The 11745-nt window shown below is 58.6% G+C and overlaps 5 protein-coding genes across 5 annotated transcripts; 1 reads left to right on the forward strand and 4 right to left on the reverse strand.

The window, feature by feature from the left end:
- Nucleotides 1-52: 52 nt before the first annotated feature.
- On the reverse strand, nt 53-1947 carry B0T15DRAFT_554522 (pyridoxal phosphate-dependent transferase; the record flags this gene model as incomplete). Its single annotated transcript, XM_062870357.1, has 2 exons — nt 53-1357; nt 1477-1947. Coding segments are annotated over 2 exons (1521 nt in total), but the record flags the coding sequence as incomplete, so codon positions are not given.
- Nucleotides 1948-3087: 1140 nt separating this feature from the next.
- On the reverse strand, nt 3088-7603 carry B0T15DRAFT_184510 (uncharacterized protein). Its single transcript, XM_062862357.1, has 4 exons — nt 7365-7603; nt 7048-7205; nt 6468-6969; nt 3088-6414 (listed from the first exon to the last, which is right to left on the reverse strand). The coding sequence occupies exons 2-4, from the start codon at nt 7111-7113 to the stop codon at nt 3272-3274; spliced, it is 3711 nt and encodes a 1236-aa protein (XP_062723411.1). The 5' UTR covers nt 7114-7205; nt 7365-7603; the 3' UTR covers nt 3088-3271.
- A 394-nt stretch (nt 7604-7997) lies between these two features.
- Nucleotides 7998-9169, reverse strand: B0T15DRAFT_530715 (mitochondrial F1-F0 ATP synthase subunit F of fungi-domain-containing protein). The gene is made up of 5 exons (XM_062869190.1): nt 8878-9169; nt 8806-8820; nt 8473-8623; nt 8332-8397; nt 7998-8273 (listed from the first exon to the last, which is right to left on the reverse strand). The coding sequence occupies exons 1-5, from the start codon at nt 8923-8925 to the stop codon at nt 8248-8250; spliced, it is 306 nt and encodes a 101-aa protein (XP_062723412.1). The 5' UTR covers nt 8926-9169; the 3' UTR covers nt 7998-8247.
- A 103-nt stretch (nt 9170-9272) lies between these two features.
- B0T15DRAFT_493100 (ETC complex I subunit conserved region-domain-containing protein) lies at nt 9273-10037 on the forward strand (the record flags this gene model as incomplete). Its single annotated transcript, XM_062866917.1, has 3 exons — nt 9273-9502; nt 9559-9666; nt 9728-10037. The coding sequence occupies 3 exons, from the start codon at nt 9273-9275 to the stop codon at nt 10035-10037; spliced, it is 648 nt and encodes a 215-aa protein (XP_062723413.1).
- Nucleotides 10038-10436: 399 nt separating this feature from the next.
- B0T15DRAFT_392984 (CTLH/CRA C-terminal to lish motif domain-containing protein) lies at nt 10437-11704 on the reverse strand (the record flags this gene model as incomplete). Its single annotated transcript, XM_062864668.1, has 4 exons — nt 10437-10892; nt 11077-11272; nt 11462-11538; nt 11603-11704. The coding sequence occupies 4 exons, from the start codon at nt 11702-11704 to the stop codon at nt 10437-10439; spliced, it is 831 nt and encodes a 276-aa protein (XP_062723414.1).
- Between the last annotated feature and the right edge of the window lie 41 nt (nt 11705-11745).

The following is an 11745-nucleotide window of genomic DNA, read 5'->3' on the forward strand; positions in this document are numbered from 1 at the left end:
TCGGAATAGTCAGTGCGGGAAGGGAGGAGACTTGCGGCACCGGACGAAACACTTCTTGAGACCTCGGAGGCCAGATGTGGAAGCTCGCGAAGGGCCCTACTTTGCGGGATGTGTGGGAATGGGTGTTGCCAACTCCCGGGCCGCGGCACGACGGAGCTAAATTCCTGTCGTACATGTACAGAACGGGGCTGCGGATACTAGGCCCCGGTAGCGAGATAGTCTAGTTCGTCTCCACGAGCCATTGGCGGATTCAAATAACCAGAGAACAGCTTATGCTCCCGTTCCCCTTCCCACCAGTTGCTTCTCGTCACTTGAACTCCCCTATACTCCCTTCAACCGCTGCCTTCCTGCATGGCTGGAAGCTCGCGCCCTCAAGCATCCTCTTCACCACCCGCCCCAGCCGCGCCACGCCCTCAAGAATATCCTTCTCGTCCTCCCACGAAAAGCACAGCCGAATGTTCCTCGGAAACCGAGCCGCCTCCTCATCCCCTTTCACCTCAAATATACTCCCCGGCGCAACAATCAGATTCTCCTCTTCCCTCGCGCGCTCCGCCACGGCCGCGGCATCCAACTGCTCCGGCAGCGTCAGCCAGACAAAATACCCGCCAAACACGTCCACTCCGTCCACTCCATCCTCCCTCCTTTCCCTTTCCCCTTTCCTTTCCCCTTCCCCTTCCGCACCGCCAGCACCCAATCTGCTTCTGCTGCTGCCGCAGCTAGTATTCGCCGCCCAGACATCAACCCCCAACCCGCCCAAGACATGCCTCACCTCCGTCACCATCAACGCATGCCTCCTGCGCAGCGCGGGCCGGACGACCAGCTCCAGATGCCGCTGCAGGTCGCCCACCGCCAGCATCTGGTGCATGCAGACGGCCGCGAACTGGCTGGCGGCGCCGCCGCTGCGGTTGGAGCCCGTCTGCGAGAAGCCGTGCGCGAAGTCGGCCGTGCCGTGGATCCAACCCGTGCGCACCCCGGGCCCGACCAGCTTGCTGAAGGAGCCGTTCGAGATGGCGTGGGAGAAGTGCTTCTTCCCGCCGGGCGGGTCGTGTGGGGAGGGTCCGAGCGCGAGGTCGAGTTGGGACAGGAGAGGGAGTAAGTCCGGTACGGGGGATGTGTGTGGGAGGCATGCGGGAGGGATGGACGGGGTGGTGGTGGTGATGGTGATGGCGGTAGTGGTGACGACGGGCCACTGGAGGAAGTCGTAGACGTCGTCGCTTATTATGAGCGCGTTGTGTTCCCGTGCCATGCGGACGAGGGCTTCCCGGGGGGCGAGGGGGAGCGTCTTGCCGGAGGGGTTGGCGCACGTGGCGACGAGGTAGATGACGTGGCGGTAGAGTTTGCGGTGAGGCGCCGGGGACTTGAAGAGGTGGTCCTATCAAACTAGGTTAGTAGTTAGTCCTTCCCTCCTGCTCCCTACCCTACCCTTGCAAGACGATGAAAAAAGCCGGGACAACGGAAGAAAAAAAGTAGCTCTACCTCTCCGCCTTTCTTCGTCTTCTTCTCCCCCTCCTCCTCCCGCAACGCCCTCTCCAACCACGCGACATCAATCCCCGCCTCATCCTCTGGCACCGCCCGCAGCCGCCGCGCAAACCCGGCATCCTCAAAGATGGGACACACGAGATGGTAGCACGGCGCGTTGACCCACACGGCCCGCGTATAGCCAGGGTCGGTAAACGACTGCAGCACACAGGCCAGGCCCTGGCTCGCGCCGCCGGTGATGGCGATCTGATCTGCGTCGATGGGCGGCCCAGGGTAGTGGTTGTAGTGCATGCTCAGCCACCGTGCCAACTCTTCCCTCAGCGGCTGGTACCCCGGGTCGGGCGCATACTGCAGCGCGGGAACGGCGATGGACGGGTCCGAGAGGGCGCGGCAGGCTGCCGCCTGGAGCTGGGCCGCGGGATGGAGCTGAGGGGAGGGCCACCCGCGGAGGAGGTTGATCAATTTCTTGGGGCTGCCATCGTTGAGGTCTTCTTCGGCTTTGGTGTTGTTATTTTCACCCTTCAGGATTGGGTCCGCCATGATGGGGATCCGGGGTGAGAGGAGAAGCGAGGCGGAGGAAAACGGTCGGCACCAGCTGAGGAATAAGTGACCGGGTCGTGAGACCTGTTTGAGAGAATACCAGTGCCTTAATCCTTGGACAGGCCTTATCATCTGCTCCGGGTCCTGAAGCCTTCTGTCGAACCTGGAGTTGTGGTGTGTGTTGAAGGGCAGTACTACTAGTAGTCATGCACCGAGTGGTAAAATGACATCAGCAAGTTGGACTTGGAGATGCGCGGAGACACAAAGATGGCGGGGGCAACGTGTCTAGCGGGCAACTTCACTCAGGAACAGCAACAACAAGGATGCCTCACAAAGCAGGCCCGTCTCGCCACCTACCCAAAACTCACACACAGATGAGGCACCAAAAAGAGCTCCATTGGGTACGACATCACAGATTGGGTTAAATGATGAATCCAAGTCACGACAGACAAGGGCTACCTGCACCTAAATACCGCGACCCAACCCACCCCTCTCCGCTTTCCGTCGCAGCCTTGAAACAGAGACAGTCACGAAAGTAGGAAGCCACAACAACACACATATTCGATGTTTTTGTCTGAGAGACTGTAGAGCCACTAAACTGTGAACTGCACGAGCTGCACTGCCTATCCGGGCATGTTCCCCCTCACCCCATCTCATCTCATCTCATCTCGTCGTCACCATCGCCCCATCCTGTACCATGTTGGCGGGACGGACGACCCATTCACCCGCCGCAGCATCCATCCATTCGCCATAAGTATGTGGAGAGTGTCATTGGTCCATCCTTCTATCCTCAGACGAGCCAGACGAAACACACTGGATGTACCCTTCATTCTTCACCCCGGCTTCCACCATCTCTTGCCCACGACTGCAGAAATGCGTAGGTAGTTTTGCTAGGTCTGACTGGCTCTTCCCAGACCGTGCAACGGCGCTGCAGGAGAATGGAGAGTCATGCCCCCATCATCGCAGGCCTCCAGTATCTTCCTCCCCGACACCGATAACACAGTCCAGGGTCCCGCTCAGAAGCAAGCGGCCTAGACCGTAGATGCAGCCATGTAGCCGCGGGAAAACGAATCGCGAAACAATCGAAACTAGTACAATGCTGCTGCTCCTCAGATAGCAGCACGAAAATATAGAGTCACTGGCTCTTCCAGGCGGGCCACCAACAGCAGCCATTACCGGCCGCAAGACACGCCGTCGAAGGATTGACGACCTTGGGTGTGCCCAAGACCATCTAGACAAGAGTCCGAATCGCTTAGGTTTGTATGTGCGTGGACGCGCTTCGCGACCAGTTATCGCGCCCACGGTAGCCACCCCGGTGGTGCTTGCCGTGCGGAGCATTGACCCCGGAAGCGTTGCCGCTCTGCTCTGCCGGGTATGAAGCCGGGTCTCGACCTTTGCCTTGTCGATGTGGCCCGGCCGTGGAGTGCCGACCGCCGCGCTGGCCTCCGCGACGCGGATTGCTGCGCGTCCGGCCAAATGGCATGACAAGGGCCTTGCTACTCTCCTGGCCCGGAAGGCGGATACGCCATACTTGTCCCGCGCCGGATATGTCCGGGTTAAACGTGATAGAGTCCGCGCTTGACACTATCGGCTGCAGCCTCTTATGGGGCGGCTTCGGGGCCGGGCTGGGTTGCCATGCCATTTCCGGTACTGTCTTGGGGAGGCGAATGGGCGGGACAGAGCCCATTTCCTGCTCCTCAAAGCACTCCTCCGCCATCCCTTTCGTGGTAACCGACCCCTCTGCATCAGAATGAGTAAAGTGGCCAGATGATGGATTGGGGACCCGGTTGCCGGCATCGGCTGGTGTCGGTTTGGGCGGTGCATGCACCTTCCGCCCGCCCAATAGGTTGTCGATCCTGGTCTGCCATGCGTTCTCCGGCTTCTGGACGGGAGCGCGTGAGGCATTGTCCGGGCCTTTGTATGCCGCCTGGGCCGCCCAAGAGAAGCTCGGTCTCGGAGACTTGGGTTGGCCAAACCGCGCGTTGTTGGCCCCTGGGCCGCTTGCCTGAGGTTCGTTGGCCGCGGACGGAGGAAGCCGCACAACCGGCTGCGGTCGGGGCAAAGAGACGTGTGGGTGAGTAACATCACCATCGAAAGCCGGATGACCCGGCATATCCGGAGGAGGAGGAGACGGTGACTCGTGTCGCAACGTCTCCGTGCTCGCTTCCTGGCGTATGTCGCGATTCGTGTCTTGACGGGCCTCCCGAGAGGGGAAGAAACGTGAGCCCCTAGCGCCCAGTACCGATGTTGATGTCATATCGCGAGTAGCCAAGGTGGTCGCGGGGAGCTGGCCATACTCGGACGGCGTACCACTAGGTGCAGGTGGTGCATGCTGCAATACCGCGGACTTCGATTCGTTTGCAGCCCACGGGTTTTCCTGGCCAATGTGGAGAGTGTGTTTCGAAGCTACCTCCTTGCGTACGCCGCTCTCGTCAAGTTTCACTGGGCGCCAGGTATCTCTGATGGCTGGCTGGATATCCTTTAAAGAGCGACCTTCAGCTTGCAACCGGCGATCCCGCTCATTATATTGAGCGTTGAGCATCTCCGAGAATTTGTCGTCATTGAGACGAACAGCAGCGGCCCAAGGATTGTCCTTCATCTCACGGTCGCCCGCCCCTCTAGACGCCTGGGCCTGCCTCGGAGGACCGATTGGCGGCTGCCTCGGGGCGGGTTCGGGCACCGTCGCCTGAGACGCTGAAGCCGCGCGAGCGCTACTAGGTGGCGCGATGGGGCCAGGTCCAGACTGACTGGGCGGCTGGGTGATCGGTGCTGTCCCAAGGTCTGTCACAAAGGTGCCGTTGCCCAGAGTGCGGTTGTTATTGGGGGCACCCCATACATTCTTCGTAGAAGGCTGGTGCCCCCACGAAACGACTGGATGCCGATCAGCTTGCCTCGCCGTCGGTGCCCAAGAGTGGCCATGGCTGCTTCCGTGCGGTTGCGGACGAGCCTCGACACCATCCGGTTGGGGAATGGGGTGGCGTGGTTCGTCAGCATGCGGAGTAGGGTGCGTGACAGATTCAGGGACGGCTGGCGCGGGTACATCTTTCCCCGCGGCTTGCGACTCAGCTGCTCCTTGTTTCTGGGGGCCAGTATTGTCCCGTGTTTGGATCTGAGTTGGAATCGGGCTCTGTTCTTTTGCTGCTTTGGCACTTTTCGACTCGGGGGCGGGGCCCAACGCCTCCAGCTTCAGGCGAATTCTCTCCTTCCGTGCTGCTTCTTCCCTTGCCTCCTCCTCCTGCCGACGCCGCATGGCGAGCTCCCGGCGCTCCCGCATGAGCCTCTTCTGCAGCTCATAGTCCTCTTCTGTGACCGGAACAACCGCCGGCTGTTGAACCGGAGGCGGCATGCCTCGCCCGTCAGGCGCTGGACCGCCCGGATGGTGAAGCACAGCGTGAGTAGTGCCAGGAGACGCTCTGTGCTGCCATTGCTGGCCGTGGCGCGGCCCACCTTGGAGACCAGACGGCGAGAAATTCCTGGGGGAAGCACGGCCATCACTTCCCCCAGTCATGGATGCACGCCGAGCATTGATGAGCTCGGCAGGCGGAGGAGGGTGTTCCATGGTCCTGAATCGTTGCCAACTACCGCTTCCGCCACTAACGTTCGAAGACCCGCGTCGGCGCTCCCAAGGACCCTGCTCGTTGTTTCTCCCCGCTTGGAGCGCACCAGGCGGTTCTATCGGTGCGTGCTGTTCATGGTGCGACGGTCGTTGCAACAGAGGCGCCTGGCGCTCTTGGCGCAGGGGGCCCCGCCGGTCAGGAACCGGCTCGTAACGCCCGGACTGCGAGTTGAACAGTTCTCTACTGCCTCCCGTGGAACCATCCCGCCAGGGCCCTCGACTGAAGTCGTCTGCGGCAATCTCTTTCGGGGGCTGTGGGGTGTTGGCGTGCTGCACCGGCGTCTCCTTTGGTGGAAACTTCGGTCCTGCATGGGTTGGCGCCTCCACTGCAATTGGAGACGCCTTTTCGATTTTCGGCAATGGTGCCCACGGCGACTTTGCCGGGGTCGGCGGGGCGGGCGGCTTTGCCACCAAGGTTGGCTTCTCTTGCGCGCCTTTCAGCACAAGTCCCTTTCCAGATGCCAAAACACCGGGTTTGACAGATGGCGAGGTGCCAGCTGCAGGCGGCTTAGCCCTGTCCGCACCCAGGGGTTCCTTTGCGGTAGGGCGGGAGGCTGGTTCAGGAGGCGGTGCCGGCTGGTCCTCGGTATGCGTGATCGCAATCTTTGTCCCGTCCTTCCAGGTGATCGTGTCTGGCGCCCAGTCTTCGTCATCGTCTTCAATATCGGCCCAGTTGGACTGGCCCTTGGTATCATCAGGATGAAGTCGCGTCGCCATGTGAATTCCATACTTCTTGAGCTCTTCATCCGTGTACGTCTTTGGCTCTGGAGGAGGAGCCGCTGCGTTGCGCGTTAGTAGTCTATTTGCTTCGTTGCAGAGGCTCTTTGCTCACGTCGATTCTTGTTCCAGACGGCACTCGCATCGGGAGCTGAGCCAGTCTTGCCTCCGTTCGCCCCGGACGACCTCGTAATCAGGCCACTACCGGTTTTGGCAACTAGCCTAGGTCTGGTTCCGGTCGGGGGTCCGGTAGGGGCGGCTGCCGCGCTGACGGTTGGGGGCGCCTTTTCGGCCTTGGACTCGGCGCTAGGAGCAGAGCCCTTGGCATTGAGGAAGGTCTTGTTGACCTTGACCGCCTTGAAGGATGCAAGCTTCTTCACCCCCGACGCGGCGCGACCGTGACCTTTCGCGTGGTCCTTCCCTTTGGAAGCATCGGATCTAGCGGCCTCGTTGTCGGATCCTCCACTAATGCTAACCTCTGTCGAGTTCACTAGATCGTCCACGACGTCGGAAATGTGCTTGTTCTCAAACTCGTCCGCGGCAGAAGCTTGTGCATCGTCGTTTATATGCGGTCGGTTGAGGTCGACATTTTGCGAGTCGGTGTCGAGCGTGACGGTCTGCGGACAGCGCGGGGCACGTCGGGTCAGCGGCAACGCATGCAACTGGCCAGGCAGGGGTTGAGGTAAGATGCTTACGGGCTCGGGGGCAGAAGTCAGAGTAGCTTCATCGGATCCTTGTTGCTTGGGTGACTCAGTGGCCATCCTACAATTGTCGACGTGTCTGGTCGAGGGGCGATGGTTGAACGATCGCGCATCCACCAGTCCCAGCTATCGAGGAATAAAACTGATCGTATCTAGCGCAAGAATAGCAACTTTAGGTCAGCTGCAATTGCTAAGAGGCAGGAGGAAAAACAAAGCGGCGGATGTGGCCGGGTGCGCCAGGGTAGAATATCGAAATCAGGCGCAGTCTTTGATCTGCAACGTTGCGAAATCTAACGTTATGTTATACGTACTTCCTTCTGCTACAATCTGTTATGCGCACCGAGGTTCGCGATGCCTCTGGTTTGCTTTTCGTGGTGTTGAAAGGAAAGGGAAGGGACGGGCGGTCCAGAAATCGAGGTGGTAGGTTGGAGGAAGTGCGCTCTGAGGCGATGCGGCTGGCTGTCGTTCTTTTCGCCGACTGACGACTCCGAGTCGGGACAGATGGATGTGGTTGGCAGTGCTTGCTTGGTATGTGCTGTTTTGGGTTTAGTGTCAAAATTGGAGAGCTCTTCCGTCACTGAATGAAACTGCACCAGTCTGGTCGTGGGCTGTAACTTTCGGGCTTGTATGGACCTTTAAGTATTGTAATTTACAGCATCCCGCAATCAATAAGGTACTATGGGCAAAATGTGTTAGAAGGCGATGAACAATGGGCGGCCAATTGCCTTTACATCTTCGCAAAACAATGCCAATTCTCCGCCTGAGGTGAGGCTCGGCTCATGGGCCGCGTGGAATCAATGCCCAGGTTGGCTACATCAGAGACCGGACGGACAATGTTCGACTTGCCAGGCCCTGCCAACACTTCGGACGAGAGGATTTCATCTCTCGTCATTATATGGGGCTTAAGTTGTTGAGGTAAAGAATCCCTTACCCTATTGATAACACCGAGAAGAAGAGTAATGTCTGTGGGTGGGACAGACAATGCTTACTCAGTCCGGCATCACTCGAACTCAAGGGACAAGACACCAGGCCCAAGATCAACTAGACTTCTGGCACAACAAGCACTCGTGGCCGAACTCGGGTGAGTGAACAAAGGAGATCTGTTACAGTGCGTGATAGGCACCAAGTCTATTGATAACAGCTCATGTACACGTGCCGGCCATAGTCGGTTCGAAACGCCCTTCCGCCCCTAGTTCAGTGGGCGTTGTTCTTGTGGTGGCCTAGAGCTGGTCAGCAAGGCTATTGTTTCTACATGCCGTTCTACAATTCAAGACTTACGGAGGTGGAAGTAGTAGTTTTGGGCGTAGCCGATAATGAGGAGGCCAACGATGGCGTGAATAACAGCTGGCTCAAAGTCAGCAAATGCCCCCCCCCCCAATGGCTCCTCCATTGCAGCTCTGATAGACATTGGCCACATACGCTTCACCGTTGGATTCTTGCCAAAATGCTTGGCCTGGTACCTGCCGAGAATGCCCTTGGCTTCGGGCTCGGGAGCTGGGCCACGGGGAAGCTTCTCGTAGAAGTTGACGAGTCGCTGCATGCGGGCAGCGTCAGGAGCACCGCCAACCGCCTGTATTCCCTCTGTTAGCCACTAGCCCTTCAAAGCCCCACTCTCCCATTCCTAGCCCTTCTTGTGCACGATGTAAGGTGTTTCTCCTCGTCAGTTAACAGGTGAAGCTGCAACCACATCCTCGCCAGCCCGGGACGGCTCGGGATGACTACGTCGGGAGTAATTCGATTGCAAGTTCATACCTTGGGGGAGGCAATCTAAGAACATCAGTCAGTAACCATTCTAGCCGTTGCAACTCGCAGACGACGGCGTACCTTGGGCGGGATGAGCGTCGAAAGCGCCCGGCGTGTGACGTAGCTCATGTTGGCGAAATGCGTCGCGCGCAACCGTAATTCTCAGGAGAATTCGACCAAGGGACAGACCACGCAGACAGAAGCCTAGCTGCTCGATGCGCCGGTCCGGTTCAATTGGGTGTTGTCGTTGCGGCGGATTTGAGCTGTTAATAAAGATGGAGCCGGAAAACGCAGGTCCCTCGTCGGCAAGAATGTTGTTGCGCGCGGTTGTTCCCGGCTGACCAATCAGAGGTGCGCAGTGGGGCTCGCAGCTCGAGGAAGCCGTCACAGCGCCGAATTGAAACGCCTCATTAAGGCCAAGTTCAGAACCGACGACTATCCTCCCGCCCAAGCGACCGAAGAGAGGGTCATCAACCATGTCCTCGTTACGAACAACGGCCTCGGCAGCGCGCCTGTTGCGCAGTGCGCCGCATGCCCGCGCCGTCCTCCCTGCCACGCGGCGTTACGAGAGTGCAATGGCCGACGGGAAGGTCCCGGCGAAGGTCCCAGCGAACGCGACGGAGAAGGAGAAAAAGGAGACCTCACCAATGGCTACCTTGCCTCGGAATGCGCCAGACTACAATGTTCCTATCGACATGGCTACCTCGTACGAGCTCTGCCCCCCGGTACGCATTACTTGATTGGCCTCTGATCACAATCCAGCACCTTCACGCCGGTTCCCAAGCACGTCCAGGACGGCAGCGAGGAAGGCGTCCTGCCCGCCGGCCTCATTTCCGGTGCACCAATTGAACTGCAAGCCAGGACAGTCCGGTGAGCTCGTCCCCTTCCCTCCGGCCCTGCTCCAGACAGACGCTCATAGGCACATTCGCAGCATCTTCAAGCCGGCCAAACCTGCCACGCAATCAGGCGACCACGTCGGCAGCCGGTGGCGCATGGACTGGGACGTGCTGGGCAAGGGTCACCGGTGGGAGAACCCGCTGATGGGCTGGCAGTCGTCGGCCGACCACATGCAGGGTACACACATACACTTCAAGAGCAAGGAGGACGCCATTGCGTTTGCAGAGAAGCAAGGCTACGAATACTTTGTGCAGGAGCCCAATGAGCGCAAGTTCACCCCCAAGGCGTATGCCAACAACTTCCTCTACTCGCCCGGCAAGCTCAAGCACATCCGGACCAAGTAGGCGGGACAGGGGCGCGGTGGGGCATTCTAGATTTTTGTACATACCCTACGTGTCTGGGACGAAGCGGTATTGATAGGTGCCAGGCAGTCGATCCATGAATCGGTTGAGAAGCAGAGAGTGACTTCACAAGTGGGCACCATGGTGAGGGAGAAGGCCAACGATGTATGGGTTAAGCACGGCAGCCCGGAGGCTCGGGCCAGCCTACCAGAGGTATCCATACACCACCCAATTACAATACCAAATCGCCATGCACACAATAACGCCGAATACCATCTTAATCCCATTCTTGGCCGTTGCCATTCCCGGCCAATCCAGCCGTGCCGTGCCTTAACGCCGACCCTCCCGGACCCGTCCATCCAGACGCCAATTGAAGCAGTCAAACCATTCATCATACCCTACTCATGTCGTAATCATCGGCTCGTGCTGGCCGGCACCATGCTCCATGCTGTCCGCGTTCAGACCCAACTCGATGGAATCGGGTAGGTCCTTGTTCTTGGACCTGGCCGACGTTTCGGCCCACGCTCGCATGCGGACGAGCTGCCGGATAGCCGCCTCCCTACGCTCATTCTTTCGCAGCAGCACCGCCTCGTTGACCTTAGTCGCCGTGTCCCGGCGGAGGTCAGAGCTCAGCAACGCCGCCAGCTCCGGCTGCAGGCTGTCGTGCGGGAAGATGAGCAGGGACATCGTCTTTTCCAGCTCGACCAGGAACTTCTTGTTAGTGGCCGCCCGTGGACCCAGCTTCTCGACCGCGAAGTCCACAGCAGGGGTGACGTCGCCACCGTTGCATTTCCTGATGAGCTCGACCATTTGCAGCCTAAGGAGCGAAAAGTGCAGCTCCGGGTCTGTATCCAGGATCTGGTGCAGGATTAGCACGAGCTCTCCTCATGGGATAGACGTGAGAAAATGCAGAGAAATGCGCTGCTCATAGCTTGCTAGTGGTTGTGTATCATCATGGGCCAGAGGCCTATGCGTGGTGCATGATGAAACTCGTGTTCTAATCATAAACGCGGAAATCCGGGAAATAGGGGCATCACCGTACACCTGGATCAAGTTCGTTGAGAGCCGAGATCGCACTCTCGATGTTGCCACTGTGGATAGCATGCTGGATAGCATGCCGTGTCTGGATGGAATCGTCGGGCTGCTGCGGCTGCAGGTTTGCTTCTTTACAGAACTTTGCTGCAGCCTTGGGATACCCTTCCATCGTCAGATAGTCCAGGATCAGAGCATTGATGTCGCTATACTGCGTCAGCGTAGCTTCAGGATATAGGACCGAGAACTAGGAGAGCAGGGTATATGATATTCAGGGTAATTAACGAGTAATGCAAGGTTTCTCTACATGCAAGTTTCAGAGAGATTCCCATTGATATGCGATCATCATTTGTGCTGCGTGTCTGACGGATGGAGCGGAAGGGAAGCAGTTTTACCTCTTTGGCGCCTTCACGTCGGCGGCCTGCTTTTCGAATGCATGTTGGGGGGTGGTTGCTGTGGACGTTGAGGAGTTCTGCCACGCCGGTGGTTAGCTTCCGTCGCCGTCAAGCCCGGTGACAGAGATCCAAGGCACGTACCATACGGCCAAAGCTCTCGCGTAGCTGGGCGAAGACCGCGTCACGAAGTGTTGAATTAATATCGTGTCCACCGAGCTCAAGAGCAGCGCTCCGGATGGACATGTGCTTGTGTAGAATGGGACACGTGCCTCACATCTGTCTTC

Source organism: Chaetomium strumarium (genome assembly GCF_033439665.1).
Source record: "Chaetomium strumarium strain CBS 333.67 chromosome Unknown B0T15scaffold_3, whole genome shotgun sequence".
NCBI lineage: Eukaryota > Fungi > Ascomycota > Sordariomycetes > Sordariales > Chaetomiaceae > Chaetomium > Chaetomium strumarium.